The 16,770-nt window shown below is 49.1% G+C and overlaps 1 protein-coding gene across 6 annotated transcripts in view; it reads right to left on the reverse strand.

Annotated features, from left to right (window-relative positions):
- Positions 1-692: 692 nt before the first annotated feature.
- The window catches only part of ME3 (malic enzyme 3), a 299,568-nt gene continuing 283,490 nt past the window's right edge, over positions 693-16,770 (reverse strand). For all 6 annotated transcript variants that reach the window (XM_027083614.1, XM_027083613.1, XM_027083611.1 and 3 more), the window contains 7 exons: positions 9,991-10,088; positions 9,384-9,497; positions 7,645-7,750; positions 6,918-7,060; positions 6,188-6,361; positions 2,312-2,410; positions 693-930 (listed from right to left, as the gene is read on the reverse strand). In XM_027083614.1, coding sequence (XP_026939415.1) covers positions 769-930; positions 2,312-2,410; positions 6,188-6,361; positions 6,918-7,060; positions 7,645-7,750; positions 9,384-9,497; positions 9,991-10,088 — 896 coding nt within the window. In that variant the 3' untranslated portion in view covers positions 693-768. The remainder of the gene's footprint in view (positions 931-2,311; positions 2,411-6,187; positions 6,362-6,917; positions 7,061-7,644; positions 7,751-9,383; positions 9,498-9,990; positions 10,089-16,770) is intronic.

Below are 16,770 nucleotides of genomic sequence, written 5' to 3' on the forward strand. Positions count from 1 at the left end.
ACAGACTCTCTTCCTCTTTCCTCTGGGTTTGCTGACACTCTCCACCCACACTTCTCTGGTTCTCCTTTTAGTAATGACCACAAAGGAATGCCTAACACTCAACAGCCCACAGGACGGAGACCCTTTCTGACTTGTGAGTTGCCTCCAGCCACTCAGCCCCCACGCCCATCTGAGTCTTAAAGGTTGTGTATTCCTCCAACAGGGACTGAACTCCTTGATGGGTGGCCATGCTTTCTGGCCAGTGGCTGCCCTTACATTCCTCATTTCTCCATTAACCCTACCCATCCTTCACTCTTAGACTCAGTGCAAACACTGCCCCCCAAGAAGCCTTCTTTTATGTCCTCATAGGAAGTATCCTCTCCCTTCGCTGAGTACCCTTGACCTTTTTCTGCAGTTCTTCCATGGACTTACTACTTTCTCCCTTGTGGCAAAATGAATTGTGTGCATATCTCATCTCCTCTACTAGACCCCGGACCCTGTAAAGGCAGAGTTCCAGGCAGGATTCTAGATTTCCACAAAGTCTAGCCAATAGTTGGCAATTCACAGATGAAGAAATTCTTGGGAAGGAAGCCTGAGGAGGGTTACAGAAAAGTGAACTCAAGGCCTTCAGGGACAAGGCTCTCATTCACCATATGCCTGGGCATCTCCCCTCACACCAGAACGTTCAAAGGAAAAACACAATGACAAGGATGGCCATTTTGGAACCCATTTATATTGTCAGTGTTACTCTGGGCTTCATTCAGCCCCACACCAGCCTCTGAGATTGCATCAGACATTCTGAACATTCATGGCTTCCTTGGGCCAAGTGTAGCTGTCCAGCGTAAAGGAGTCATAGTCTGGAGTATAGACCAGGGATCTTACAAAAGCCTCCTTGTCCTTGGGCTCTGGGTAGTAGGAGGCCAGGTTGTGTTTGTAGGCGAAGTCGAGGACCTAGGGAAAAACACGTTTGACTGAGGAACTGGATCTAAGGAGGAACCTGTCTAAAGGCCCTTGCTTGGGAGCTTGTGGAAGGGGAATATACCCTGAAGCAGCAGATGTGTTCCTCTCATGAGCTGAGGCCCAGGAAGCCACTAGAGAGAAAGGATCTTGAGTTTTCTGCCTAGTAAGGAAGCTGTGACACCATGGAATAGACCCTGGGCCAGGGTCAAGAGGCCTCAAAGTCTGCCTCTGCTTCCAACTGCCTGTGGGTCCTCAGCAGTGACATCATCCTTGCTGAGCCTCAGTTTCCTCATCTGTAAAGTGGGGGTCATGAGGGCTTTCTCTGGCATGGTGTGAGGATAAAATTAGGTAGCAGGTGTAAGTGTTCAGTATCTGATATTTTTTTCTGTCTTAAACGTGGCTTGAATTGGACATTGTTCTCTGGGTATTAGATTCGGCTTCAGAAGAAGATGAATCTGAATATCCCCAAAAGGAAGGAACTGGACAGGGTGGACGTGGACTGTAAGCTGCACTACTGGTCTTGAGGGCTGACTCTGGATCCTGCACTGGACAGCTCATGGGGAGTGCGTGCTGTTGTGCAATGCGTTTTCTGAAATTATTCTTCAAACTTATAGAAAATGTAAAATGTATATTAATAGAAATAACAGTATAATGAACCCTCATGAATTCATCATCCAGATTAACAATTATCAATGTCAGGCCAGTCTTTACTGCCCCACGTTCTGGTTCTTTGAAAACCCATCATCTGTGCATCGTCTAGTGGGTGACATTTTTACATAGAATATCCCCTGAACTTGATCACCCGTGGCCCAGCCATTCTGAGAGAAAGGGGAGGCATGAGCATCTCCTCTGGCCAGAAAGGTGCTGAGTGTAGAGCTCTTCCACTGTTCTCTTTTAATGTCCTCCAAAACTCTGGGAGAGAGGAATTACTGGCTTCTTTGTAGAAGAAGGAAACTGCTGAGGCTCAGGGAAGTGAAGTGATTGGGCTCGGGTGACTCTGCCGCTGATTGGCAGAGCTAGGACCCCGCAGCCTGAGCTCTTTCCAAGTTGACCTTTCTGGGTAAATGGGCACTTATGATTCATTTTAAAATTCCACCCACATTCTGGTCCACAAAACTAGGGCCTTTGGTGACCTTTCTGCCTGGTGTTTGAGGGGAAATCCAGGAGCTTTCCCAGAACTGCCCTGAGTGGGGTTGAGGTGGGGCTCAGGCTACAGGCAAGAGTGTGTCACCCAGCCTCTGGGGTGCATGCAGTGCAGCCCAGGGAGCTCAGCCTGTCTCTGCAGCTGCCACCCCCTTTGTCCTCCTAAAGTCACACAGAGAGGAAGCTGATGGGCCCCACTCCCCATAGTAAGGGGTAAGACGTCCCTTACTTTGATGGCGATTCTCAGAGACACGTCTCGGATGGTGCTGAGTGGGGGGTACAGTCTCCCCTGTGACAGATGCTGCTCAGAGACCTCTTGGGCGATTTGCTGGGGAGAGAGAACAGAGAGGAACAAGCTGAGTTTCCACCTTCCCAGAGCAAGCCCAACCCAGTACACCAGAAGCTCACCTCGCCCCTCATACGTGGCCCATAAGTGCAGTTTCTACTCCTGTCTCTGCCGCCTTGTGGCCCCAGGGGCGCTTAATGCTTGGGCTTAAGCAAGGACACATCCTTTCTGTCCCGTGAGACTGGCCGAGGCTTAAAACAACATGAAGCTGTCTGAATTCTAAAGGAAAATCACTAAGGCCAAGACGAATAAACCTGTGACTTGCAAAGCAGACTCTGGGGTCTCCCCCGCCCCGGCTGACCTAGCCTGTTGTATAGGGATCCCCGAGTCTCTCGCTTCCCGGGTTCCAGCCTCTCCCACATGCTTAGGAGCACCCGGGCTGTCCCCCTAGGCCATCTTGTGTCTCTGTATTCAGGCCTCCTTGGGCTCTCCTTTCCGGCCCCGGCCCCAGTGAGGAAAGAAAGGCTGCTTCTCCAGTGACACCACGAATGGGCCTTATGCGGTACCTGAATAAATGCCCTAAAAGCACTTTCAGCCCAGGAACAGCCTCTCCTACAGCTTCCCTCCCTGCTTCAGAGCTCGTCTCTAAGGGCCAGCTCTCCGCAGCCAGCCTCATCCTCCAGCCTCAGGCACCGGTGCTCAGCCAGCCTGGCAGAACAGCCTCTTTAACCGGGCTCGGAATGCACTCCCACCCAATCTTCTCGTGTCAAATTGAAATCTGGGAAAAGCCACAGTGCTCTCTGAGAACTCTGTGTCCCGGGACGGACAGGGAAAGGAGCTGGTCTTGCCTCAGAGTTTGGCAGACATTAGGAACCTGGGCTCCCCCCTCTGCTACCTCGTTCTTAAATTCCTCTCTGTCCTTTCTGTTCATTCAAACATCCACTGAGCTCTACGATATGCCGGGCTCTGTGCTAGGTGCTGAAGAGCCATGGTGGAGAAGCCACAGTCTTTTCCTTCCTGGAGACTGGTGTCAGTGGAGATGAATAAACAACAGGAACGATTATAGTGATTTCGAGGAGAGGGGACATATGGGCACAGAGGAAGGCAGGGCCCAGTCTGCCATGTACAGGAAAGGCTTCCCAGAAGAAAAGACAGAAGCTAAGACCTGAAGGACAAAGTGTGAATTACTTGAAGAGAGGAGAAGGAACAGCACATGCAAATTCTTAGAGGGAAGAGAGAGAACGACTGTAAAAAGAAGGTGGGATAGGTTGACGGCAGGGGGAGGCTAAAAGGCTGGAGAGGAAAGGAGGGCCTTGGATGAAGTGCCTTGTATGGAAACCATGTGAAGGAGTTTGGCCTTTCCTGGGAGCACCAACGAGCCATAAAAGGTCTGAAATTGGGAGAGAGATGGCCTGTTCTGGGCTTTAAGGGATTCTCTTTGTGGAGGTGTAGAAGGTGAATTGACTAGAGGGAAGCAGAATTTCCATGGCTAGATCTGCAGCTAGAAAGGCTCTCCTGCAGTGACGAGTTATATTAGGGTATGTGTGGCCACTTCTGAGATGCTGGGCACTGCTAATGCTCTGCTGTGTCTCTGAGTCAAATTGCCTGGGGCCATCCTGGCGCATCCCTCACAAGCCAGGTGACCTTGGGCACGTAACTCAAACTCTCTGTGCCTCAGTCTCCTTGTCTGTAACGTAGGGATGATCACTATATTTTACAGGGTTGTCAAGGTGAAATGCGATACTGCATGTACGTCTCCTAAAACTTATATTACTTTTTCCATAGGAAAATCAGTTTCAACTTAAATTATCTTAATTTAAAAACAAACACCCTTTTCAGGGACTTCGCTGGTGGTCCAGTGGTAAAGAATCTGCCTTCCAATGCAGGGGACACAGGTTCAATTCCTGGTCAGGGAACTAAGATCCCACATGCCCTGGGGCAACTAAGCCCACGTGCCACAACTACTGAGCTCGCGTGCCTCGACTAGAGCCCGCGTGCCACAACTACAGAGAGAAACCCTGCACGCCACAACTAGAGAGAAGCCCATGCACCACAATGCAGAGCCCGCGCGCCGCAGCTAAGACCCGACGCAGCCAAAAATAAATAAAAAAACAAAAACCAGCCAAACCAAACCAAACCAAACCCCCTGTTGAGAAATATAACCTGCCAGGCCTTTGAAGACCAGACTGTCAGCTCCTGGAGGGGAGGGGCCTTATGCTGCTCAGAGCAAGTGACTGAGAAGTAGACTGAGGAGAGGTTCCTGTTTACTTCATGGACACGGTTCATGAAAAGATGGAGCTGAAATGTCCCATAGCAGAGGCTGTGGGTTCTGCAGATGTTTCTGGGGGTTGCATAGGAAGGCTTTAGCAACCTTGTTTCTGCGCAACAGGGGAATTTGCTTTCGGGTCAACTCCAAGCAGGAAGTGACTCTTCCCATCCAATGGGGGTTTCAGACAGCTCCGCCCATGGCCACAGGACACCACCACCTCCAATCAAACGCAAAATACTCAAGCAAGAGGGAGAGAGAACTGCAGCATGAAGCCAGAGCTGGTGTGCACAAGGCTTGGGGGAGGCTGACAAAAGTTCAGCAGACATAGGAAGAAGGAACTTGGTGCATGAGACAGTTCCTTGTGGGACTCACAGAAGCAGGGCTGGGTAGGGCTGCATGGAAGCCCTTCTGGTGGCTTGCTGGTTTGGGGCTCTCACCAGTGCCGTGGTGAGGGGGAAATGCAGACACATGCTAGAAATCACAGCAGAGCCTTTGGAGCCCACTGGGGATAAATATGTTTAATATTTGTTTATAGTTTTGATTAGCTTAACTTCTCAACAGAAACACTTCTACGCCTTGGTTCCGCAGAGTGAAGATACATGTGAAGTGCTTGGCACTTGGTAAGCGTTTGTTAAATGGCAGCCACTGTAACTGTTATTATTAACAACCATTATTATGAATGTGGGCTGTCATCCTTAACAAATCCTTTCCTTGTTTTCAATTCACCATGCCCAGTAAAGAACGCTTGTGGGAGCTTTTCTGATACGATGCCTGGAGCAGGTGCACACCCACATCCCCCATCTGTGCTCAAGACATGGGTACTCAGAGCAGGCAAACCTGACATGCAACCCATCCTCTTCCTTACAGAAATCTGCCCTAGTGGGGCTTTTTTTTTTTTTTTTTTTTGCGGTATGCGGGCCTCTCACTGCCGTGGCCTCTCCCATTGCGGAGCACAGGCTCCAGACGCGCAGGCACAGCGGCCATGGCTCACGGGCCCAGCTGCTCCGTGGCATGTGGGATCTTCCCGGACCGGGGCTCGAACCCGCGCCCCCTGCATCGGCAGGCAGACTCTCAACCACTGCACCACCAGGGAAGCCCTAGTGGGGCTTATTTTGCTACCAGTTACCCAGTAACGTGGCCAAGACCCATGGCTGGAAAAATCTACTGCTTGTCACGGTCGGTGAGCCCACGGTTTCAGGTGGTTTTGATGGCATCTCCGTTCTTGGCATGCATACGGGTTCTGCTGGGAGGCAGGGTGCAGTACAAGGTATGTGCCCTCACGGCCAGCGCCTCCTGCCAGCACCCCTCCCACTGACTATTCCTTCCCCCGCCGCCCCTGCCTTAAAAAGCCTGTGTGTGTTTTCAGAGGAGTTCAAGCCTCCAGGCGCTCTTGAGAGAAGCTTGACATTCAAGCACTCTGGGGAACCACTGAAGGATTGGAGCGGGTAGGTAGAAGAAACAAGAGAAGGAATCTCTGGGGACCCGGTGTAGGAGCTAGTGGAGCTCACAGGCCCTCTGGGGTGTATTCGGGGCAGCGGGGACAGCAATACCTCTGCTGTCAGGAGGAAGAGCCCGTCCGGGATGTGTCGGACCCCGCCTGCGATGACTCCCAGAGCCACTCCAGGGAACACGTAGGCGTTGTTTCCCTGCCCGGGAATGAAGGTCCTGCCATCTTCCAGAGTCACGTCTTTAAAGGGACTTCCACTGGCAAAGATCCCTCGGCCCTGGGGGCAGGAAGAAAACCAGAGACAGAGCTTGGAGCTAGGTTTCAGGGGTTGTGGTAGCCTAGTCATATCTCCCGAAAGTTGACCCCTTTCTCATCTTCTGCTAAATGCTCAGCATTGTGCTGAGGACGTTGCAGGTGCTGAAAGCACAGCTGTTCATCTGACCAGAAAGCTCAGCTCCCACTGCGTTACCTGGCGGCCACGAAACCACAGAACGGGGAAGGTGTAGCTTTTAACCTGTCACCTCCCCGGAGGGCAAGCCAGGTGTGCAAATGGCCTAGAGTCCACAAGCGCCTCGAGCTCTGGTCAGAGCTCTATGTTAGGGGAACCCTGAGCAGTAAAGCCTACTGGTAAGAGCCTGGGCTTTAGAGCCGGACCTGGGTTTGGGGCCAGTTCCACTCCTTTTTAGCTCTGTGACCTCGGGCAAGTTACTTCCTCTTTCTGAAACTCAGTTTGCTTATCAGCAATGTGGGGATTTTTTTCACCCTCATAGGGTTGCTCATGGTTACTGTTACTATGTCCTCTCAGCCCAGGGAAGGAAGGACTCCCCGCTGACCTCGGTGACCCGGTAGCACTTCTCAGCCGTGCACTCGGCCTTGCTGGTGGGGTTGCTCAGGGCAAAGATGATGGGGCGCTCGTGGAAGGAGGCCATGTCCCTCAGGATCTGCTCCGTGAAGGCTCCTGCGATGGCGGCAACACCTATGGGGAAAAGGGGGAGGTAGTGGGGTGCCGACTCTTTATCTACACCCCATTCCTCTCCTGGTGGTGGTGGTGGAACTAGGTACAACACGGAAGACTCAGGAGTCTTGAGGATGGCATCCGCCATAGGGATGAGGGAGGATAGGAGAAAAGGGTCTCCCTGCTTGAGTTGGCTGAGACCCCCTGTTAATTCCACTGGTCCACTTCAGGCCCCAGCTCAGTTAAGCTGCACCTGTGAAGCATGCCTGGCCACTGTCCTTTAGAGTGGACTGCTCCCGCAGGACAGGGAGTGATGCCAGGGTCCCCCCCTTGGGGGAGGAGTGCTCATGTCATCCTGGTTAGAGAGACCAGCCTGTGCTTTTCCACTTTACTGTATAATTCTGCATCACGCAGCCCAGCTTGGCGCCTTAGTTCTACGGTTCTTATACAGTAATAACTCAATAAAAGTTTGTAGCATTGAATTGGAAATGAGGGGAAAGAGCTGTGTTTCCAAGGGTTGCTTATGCCTCCTCGCTGAGCCTCAGTCTTCACCTGCAAGTCAAGAAGATTAGCTGTGCTGGGCAGTGGGTCGCCCCTCCTCCTACCTATGATGGCCGTGGGCTTCACCAGCCTCACCACCTCCTCCAGGGAGTTCACTTCAGGGTGGTCCTGGGCAAACATCTCCTTCTCATGGTTCAGGTGGCTCCTCCCCTGCAGGGAAAGGAAGAACATGATACAGCTGTGGTGGTGAGAACCGCTGGGCAGTGCCTGGATGCGTCTGTGTACTCTAAGAGCATTCCCTGCAGAGCCCTGTGCTTTGGTCTGAGCTGTCAGAACCTTGGGCCCTGTCCTTTTGATCAAAATCTACGATGCAATCTAAGAATTTTAAATGTGTGTGTGTGTGTATTTCTTTCTTTAATCCAAACCACATATGGAGAACCCGTAAGGCCTTTCTTTGAGCTGCTGGGGTCATGGCTTCCTGGGCCAGGACAGAAAGGCTCCGAGGAAATGCCTGAGTTTGGACCAAGACTCTTGGCCCCAAGACATATAGCACAGAGGCCCAGTTGAGGGATGGGGGCCTGAGTCACCCAGGGTCAGGGCGCTAATTTGAATGTATTTGACAAGAGCCATTAACCTCCCGATAAATAATAAGCTGAGATCCAGGACAGGCTTGTAGTGGCTGGCTGCTCCCAATGGGGTCCAGATTCCTTCCATTTCTTCAAATAGGAGTCAGTGGGTGACAGGCTGGTCAACGTTTCTGATGACTCCTTTGGGTCAGCTGGCCTCACGAGAACCAGAGTGAAAACACCAGCTCTGAGAGATCTTTGAGGAGGGGTGAGCTCAATAGGGTGAGCAAAGGTGATGTTGAAACGTGGGAAAGAGGCAAGTGTGGCAGCCTCCACCTGTGCCTGGACCGTGCTCTGGAATGATCTGGGGCAGAAGGAGGAATCTCCAGGTCCCAGTTCTTTCCGGTGGGAATCTGCCCTTATAGGGAACAATAGGAAGGTCTGTTGCTTCAGAGGGGGCTCTCCACTATTCTTGGTTGAGAGCCTCGTGTTCCTATCTCTTGTCTTTTTTTTAGGCTCTCACTGTCACAGTCTATGTTAGTGAAATCTCAGGATTAAAACATGGAGCTCTGAGTGAAGTCCTGAGGGAGGAGGTCATCCAACTGTGCCCCTCACCACACTGCAGTCAGAAGCTGGACTGTCTCTCTCATTCATTCCTTCATTCATACCTCAAACATCAATTATGTACTTATCACATGCAGGACCTTGACATCAAGACCATACAGCCTCACGGGGAGGGAGGCAAGTAAAGGGGCAACAGCCCTATCACGGGATAAGTGTGATATATGAAGGGTGGAAGGCTACATGAGTGTAAACACAGGGAACTAATTGAGACCCAGATGCTCAGGGAAGCTGCTTGAAGGAGGTAACAGAAGACAGGGAGGAAACAGATGGGGTTGAGGGCTGTGAGTGGGCGTGTGGAAAAAGAGAAGGGCATTCCAGGCAGAGAAACAAAATATACAAAGAAGTAGAAGAGAGAAAGCATGTTACTTTTGGAGAATTATGATTCAACATGGCTAGAGGTGAGTACAAGGCAGGACGTGGGGGGAGATGACACTGGAAAGAGCACACGCACACACATTTGCAAGCACATTCAAAGCTTTTGGACAAGAGCAATTAAGGCTACTTGGGGATGAATCTTTTGCTTTGGGGATTAGGACACTGCCCTCCTCCTGCTCTCTCTTCTGTCTGAGCAGTTTACCCCTTGAGATCTCTTCCAGTCCAGTTCCAATGGCTGTAGATATCAGGTAACCTCCAGGTCTCCAGACCGACAGTACCTTGACAATGAGCCCCTTGGAGTCCACCATCCAGATCTTCCTTGTGGCCTCTGCCTTGGGTACGCCTTCTTTCTCTAGGGCCATGACAAGGAGGTGGGCGATGCCCATGGCTGCCTGCGAGGTGGGTGTTTAGACAAAAGGCAAAGGCTGCTCAGGATTTTATCAGATGCTTCACCAAGATCCTCGTTTCTTCCCCCACTACTCCCAGGAGGCCCAGTTAAGTCCCTGCCTTGAGACACCCAAACGTTGGGGCCCAGGCAGCTGCAATGATCACAACGCATCTGTGCTGTTTCCTCTCCTCAGAAGCCCAGAACACCGCTCCTCCTTGCGGCTCCTCCACCCATTCTTTTTTTTTTGCGGTACGCGGGCCTCTCACTGCTTCGGCCTCTCCCACTGCGGAGCACAGGCTCCGGACGCGCAGGCTCAGCGGCCATGGCTCACGGGCCCAGCCGCTCCGCGGCATGTGGGATCCTTCCGGACCGGGGCACGAACCCGTGTCCCCTGCATCGGCAGGCGGACTCTCAACCACTGCGCCACCAGGGAATCCCCTCCACCCATTCTTACTCTCCTACTGGAACAACAGCAGAGAGCCCCCGAGGGCACTTACTTCACCAGCACCTTGGAAAACAAACACGTGATTGGAGAGCTTGTTCTTGGTGATTCGCAGAGCAGCCAGGATCCCTGCCACGGCGACGGAGGCTGTGCCTGCAACAGAGTGGACGGAGATCACCCTCTGGCCACCGGGTCCCACCCCCTAGACCCTTGGCAGAGTTCCCCACACCTAGAACCTGTGATGGAACAAGTGACTTTCCCTCGCCCTTACAGAGGCCAGCCCTGTAGGCACGCAGGTTGTCGAGCAACTCTCTTTTGCGTGATACTCTCCATTCACTCTTTTGCAGATAACTGTTAGTTTGAGAAATAGCTCCTGGATTGTTACCCTGGGAGAGAGGACCAGAGGGTCGGGTGCTGCTACCACCATCATTCATAAATGAAACAACAAGGACAAATACAAGGGAAGCCAAAAAGAAGGGTGAGCCTCAGAGAATGATTTGTTTAAGGGGTAAATGGATAAAAGCATATTAAAAATGAGGCCACAAACTATCCATGAAACATTACATGACCATGTGACCTGAGCTGCTTGTCTTATCCAGCAAGTCATAAGGTTATGCCCAGTAGCATAACCAGCATCGAATGGCTTGAATACATCTGAAGGTACAGGTAAGCTGCACGAGCAGGTGGCTCAGACTAGTTTGACAACTACTCTTCCTCTCCCTCAATCCACACCTAAGGCCTCACTAGGAATTCCTATGACCAGCTGACCAAGGAGGAGAAAGCAGGCTTGGTTTACAGATTGTTATTGACAGTATGCTGGCATCCACTAGAAGCGTACGGTTGCAGTTTCACAGCCCTAATAAAAGGTCACCCTAAAGGGAAATAGTGAAGTAAATCTTCCCAATGGACATGACCTCCCGTTGTAAATTATGTTGTCCACTTTGGTCCAAGAGATGGCTAGACCTACATTGATTTGTGGGCAGTTGTTAACGGTTTAGCTAGATGGTCAGGGACTTAGAAAGAACCAAACAGTAAGACTGGTGATGAGGAAGTCTAGGGAAGGGTTTGCAAATGGACTTCTCTGAATAGGTACAGGGTGTGAAGATATTTGTGCCCCACGTGAAAGCTCACCAAAGGGCAGAATGAGAATAGTTTCTCAATAATCAGGTGGACAAAATGGCACGGCTTGTGCATGTCAGTCAGCATCTTTCCCACGCCATCTAGGGTTTGCTCAGTTTCCATAGAGAGTAGCCATGGTGGCAGGGATGGAGGCTATGCATGGACTTCCTCACGGAGGCTGCCTGCTACTACTACTGCTGAATGACTGAGCTGTCGATGGCAGAGACCAATGTGGAGCTCCTGCTACGGCACCGTCCTCTGGGAGGACTATCTACCCGGCAGGAGGATGATTACACTGGACTCCTTCCATTAGAGACACGGAAGAGATGTGTCCTCGCTGGAATAAACATAGCTTCTGGATATGGCTTGACTTTCCCTGTCTATAATGTTCTGCCAGTGCCATCATCTGGGCACGTCTGAAATGCCTAGTCACCATCCTGATATATTCCAGGCTTCTAATCAAGGAATTCATTTCATTTTAATAGAAGTGCAGCAATAGGCTCACACCCACGGAACTCAGTGGTCTTAACACGTACTCTACCACCCAGGAGCAGATGACCTAATAGATCAGTAGGATGGGCTCCTGAAGACTTAAGACTCAGTTGAGGAGATGGTGAGGGTCTATCTTATAGGATGTAATACGTGATTTGACTTAGCAAACAATACCTCGTGCTCTTTCTCCACAGCCAGAATACTTGGGTCTGGAAATCAAAATGTTGAAGTGAGAATGGCTCCTCTCACCACTTCACCTAATGAATCACTTGCAGGGTTTTTGCTTCCCGTCTCTTCAATTCTGTGCTCTCTGGATTGGAGGTCTTGGTTCCAAAGAGACAAATGCTTCCATTAGGATTCCCAACATGGTTCTATTGACTTGGAAGTTGAGACTGCCACCTGGCCATGTGCCACAAAACCAGTGGGCAAAGAAGAGGGTTACTTTACTGGCTGTGGTTATTCATCCTGAGAACCAAGGGGAAACTAGGGACAGGGAAGACTGTATCTGCGCCTAGGGGATCCTCTGGGGTGTGTCTTAGTACTCCTGTGCTCAAGAGTAAATATTAATAAACACTGTTGCAACTAAAGAGAGGCAGGGCTGCTGAGGATGCAGGTCCTTCAGGAATGAAGGTTTGGGTCAGCCTATTAAGGAACTCTGGCAAGCTAAGGTCTCGTCTGATGACAAGAAAACATGGAATGGGAGACCGAGGAAGAAATTCATAAACATCAACTATGGCTTCATGACTGGTTACAGAAATGAGGAATGTAGCAGCCATGCAAATTTTCTTCCTTGATCATCATGTGATTACGGATGATGGTTCGTATTAGCTAATTTCTTCTCCCTTCTCCTTCCTCTTATTATTTTATAGAAGTTTTATTGGAGGTTAATTCTACAATTTAGCTTTTAGAAAACAGAGTTTTCAAATGTGACTGTGACTGAGATTTAAGAGTAGTTTGTCCTGCCCAGAGATGGGTGGTGTGACTATCTTCCAGAGATAAATATGTCAAAAAAATGCACAGTGCGACAGCTGTGAGTTAAGTTTTATTGGGGCACAATGAGAACTATAGCCCAGGAGACAGCCCCTCAGATAGCTCTGAAGACGGGTGTGGGTGTCAGTGTGTATGTGATTTTGGTGAAGGGCGTACGTGCAGTCAAGCACACATTTCAGCAGAAGGTTGCTGCTGGTCACAAGAAGGTTGTTGCTCGTCACGAGGAGTGGATGTCTCCGTTAACGATTTTAGTGTTTTCCTAGATATGAGAAGATGTAAGAAACTGGGCTCATAAAATCTTCTGAAAATATCTAAGTATCTGAAGGCCTGTTCTGCCAGTTTTTCCCAGAACACAGAGTGCCTCATGCCTGCTCTCTGCCTTGAACTCCTTTCAGGGTGTGTTGAAGGTCGGTGACTGCAGTGGCTAGTGACTTCATTCTTGTAGAACCAGATGATGAGTGACATTCTTTAGTTGGCAAATAACTGTAGACACTTTGCCTCTCCCCATTTCAGGGAGAAGGGGAGAATGTCTTCATTTGTTGGAAAGATAGTTGCATTTTATTAGGCATTTTGTTAGAGTTTGTTGTTGTTGTCTGGAAGTACCAATGTGCAGGACGGTATGTATCGATGCTAAACAGCCAGAAGGGTGGACTCTGCCGATTACTGGATAATCGTTTCTCCTTTGTCTGCAAACCACTTTTCAGCTTTACCAATTGGCCCTATGGTGGGCTCTGCCAATAGGGGGCGCCAGAGGGCGACTGAAAGACTAGATGGGCAGGGAAAGAACAGTTTTTCCAGCATCATTCCTACTTTGTAAGATTGCTGGGTAAAATGTAGGACATTCAGTTAAACTTGAATTTTAGGTAAACAAGAAATAATTTTCTAGTGTGTGTTCCATGCAATATTAGCATAAATATTCTAAAAACTGTTATTTGTCTGAAATTCAAATTTAGCTGATCATCTGCATTTTGTTTTTGCTAAATCTGGCAACTCCAGAGCCTTGGTTTTTTAATCTTACAGCAGCAGTTTGTTCCACAAGCAGCAGTTGAATCCAGTTTGCTCTTTGTCCGTCACTTACAGAACTAGCCTCGTGGCGCGTGCCCCTCAGAGGCATGAACGCTAGCCAGCTGTCACCTGTCTTCCCTGTGTTCCCCCAGCCTCAGGGGTGGTAGCAGATCCTTAGTGTTTCTTTCTGGCTTTTCAGTTCTTTAATGCAGAATTCACAATTCTTTATGTCGAGTTTTCTCTGTTAAAACGACTGGTGTGGACCCTCATAGAGTCACAATAAAGTAATCGCAACTGGCAACGCTAAGCCTCTACGATGGTCAAAGAAAAGGAAATTAAAGTGTGACTGTTTATGGTCATTACAATTGTGCAAATCAAAGAAACTGACGTTATCTATGGCTGGTGAGGGAGCAATGAAAAGGGCAAAGTTCAGCACACATTCCATTTTAAAGAGCTACAACCCTTTTTGGAAAACTATTTCCCAATATAGACCAAAGGCATAAAATGTTTTTGCCCCTTGACCTCATGTTTCTATTTCTGGGAATCTATGTATGAAAAAATCCAAAAGGTATGTGGTAAGATATTTATGACAGTGTTATTTATAATGTAGAATGGCTGGAAATAACAAACACCTAACAAAAGAGCAATGGTTAAGTAAACTAGCTAGTGTAGGCACTCAGTAGGATACTGAAGCTATTAAAAATATTCCTTATGAAGATGGTGTAGCAACACAAAAATGCTATAAAGTTAGTAACTAACATCACATATTGTTCTAAGTGCTTTATATGTCTTAATGTAAAGACATTTATTTAATCCTATCATCATCCCCATTTTACAGATTGGGAAAATGAGGTACGGAGCAGTTTACTGAGTTGTCCAAGATCACACAACAGAGTGAGGCTTTGAACTCAGGGAATCGGGCTCTAGGGCATGTGCTCTTAACCCCTGAATCATGCTTCACTGAGTTAGTTGGAAGGAAGAGAACATTCAACAGTCTACATACTATGATTCTAATTGTAACAAAATATACACACAAAATCCGAAAGGAGCTACAAAATACTAATGGTTGCAGGGTAGGAGCAGGAGTGAACTTTCCGTTTTCTGTTTCCAGTTTTCCACTGGACAGAGAGCACCTTCTCCCCGCATCTGATTCTATTATATTTCACGACAGCCTTCTGCCTCCTGAAAGGAGCTGTACAAAGCATACGACACCAGGTGGCGCCAAAGATATTTCATCAGAGAACCTCCCAAAGACACTGCATTCTTGATGGGTCTGTTCCTTCTTGGATGTCAAGTATCTTTTGTGGTTAGAACCTACAGGCTGAATAACAGCTTACCTGCAGAAATTCAGTGCTGGATGGAGAGCGTGACATCCAACAACTGTACAGATGAGGAAACTGAGGCCAGAGAGAGGCAGTGGCTTCCGCCTGTTAGTCACCAAGTTAGAAGTAAAGCAGGTAAGCCTGGGTTGCTGCTTCCACCCCTTCCTGGTCTATGCAGCTCAGACAGCCTTTCCTGACTCTGGAGTTGAAGGCAGCAGGAGTGGCCTTATGGGGTTTCCCTGGGGGAGACCTGAGGGGCAGGTGGTAGTGGAGGTGGAGGGAAGTGAACTTAGGTGGTGGATGTAATTGTTCAGTTGTGACTCTGGAAGGGGTGGAAAACAAAAAGCATTGGGAAATCTGGTAGAAAAGAGTTGAAAATTTCAAAAGGATACAACAACTGCCGCTTATTGATTGCTCTCCCCGTGACCTTGGCTCCGTGCTGTGTATGCGCTTGCCTGCATTTATTTGCTCATTTAATCTTTACAGCAACTCTAGGAAATAGGTACTACTGAGCTCCCATTTTTTCCCCTTTCAGAAGTGGAAAGTGAAGTTCAAAGAAAGTAGAAATGACCAGGAGAGAAGTGAATCCTCTCACCACCAACTCTATAAAACCTCTGCCTCCGGTCCATATACTTCCATATACTTTGCCGTTTCTCCTGTTACGTGGATGAATGGTCCCTGCTCTTAGCTAAAGCCACCTCTGGCTGTGTGCTGGATCCCACCATGTTTACCTACTCAAGAAATTTGTTTTGTAATTCTCTCCCTTTTTTTTTCCTGCATCCTCAACTGCTCCCACTCTAGTGGATCACTGCCATCACCATACAAATATGTCATCAAGTTCCCATCCTTAAAAAGCCTCCTCTTGACCCTATGTCATTCCCACCCTATTTCTTACTTCCCTCTATAGCCAAATTCTCCTAAAGAGCTGAATATACTCATTACCTCTATTTCCCTTCTTCTTGGTCTCCCTGAAACCCAGTCCCATCAGGCGACTGCCCCACCTCTTGTCAACCTCACCAGCACCTCCATCTTGCCAAGTTCAGTGGTCAGTCCTCGGCCCTCCTCTTCCTTGACCTTTCATCAGCATTTGATACTGGTGTTCATTCCTTCCTTTGGGAAACTCTGCATGTGGCCTCTGGAACCCCACGCTCACTGGCTACCTTGCTGGCTACTTCTCATTCTCCATTCTGGGATCTTTCTCTGAGGCCATCCTCCGAAGTGACAAGTTGCCATATTCACAGCCCAGAACTCAAGAGGAAAAACAGCAGTTCTTAAATCCTATATTATAAAGTTTGGCAAAGAACGCTATCTCCATCATCAACTTTCATTTTGAGGAGCAGGGTCTTGGGTAATGTATTAGGGATTTAAAAATAGAGAGGAAGGAAGCTGCAGAGGTTTCTGGAGGTAGCCACCTGGAGAAGCCCGGGGGTCTAGGGATGTGTTAGAACACGTGCCCGTGAATGCTGAGGGCAGCTGAAAGCATGACTGTTTGTTCCTCATTCACGATGAAAGAAAAACAAATTTTCCTTTTCAGAGGGAGCTTTCCATAATTGCATTTCCTGCAAACTGAGTACTGGAGGTGGTAGGTTCAGGAAATAGCACAAAAGGACTGAAAATGTAGTTTCTATTCTGCTTTTAATAGTCACATTTGACAAAGTTAAAGAAGTTTCCATTCGAAACCACACATTATCAGAGAAAAGGGAAAGAGCTAGCTGCTTCTCAGGTGAGACAAGGCTGCTGTCTTAGGCAGCAAGAAGGACACAGGGAGTTAGGCTCGCCAGGGTCCGGCCAAGGTGGCTTTGGAGGCCTGGGGCCAGGGGGGATTGGGCATCCTCTAGGATTAGGTTGGCCCACTTTCAGGATCCGCAGAATTACCTTCCCACAGCAGCCAGCGGCTTCTCATTTGT

The sequence above is a fragment of the Aethalodelphis obliquidens genome, unplaced genomic scaffold (genome assembly GCF_003676395.1).
Source record: "Aethalodelphis obliquidens isolate GAN/ISIS:26980383/991018 unplaced genomic scaffold, ASM367639v1 scaffold50, whole genome shotgun sequence".
Taxonomy (NCBI): domain Eukaryota; kingdom Metazoa; phylum Chordata; class Mammalia; order Artiodactyla; family Delphinidae; genus Aethalodelphis; species Aethalodelphis obliquidens.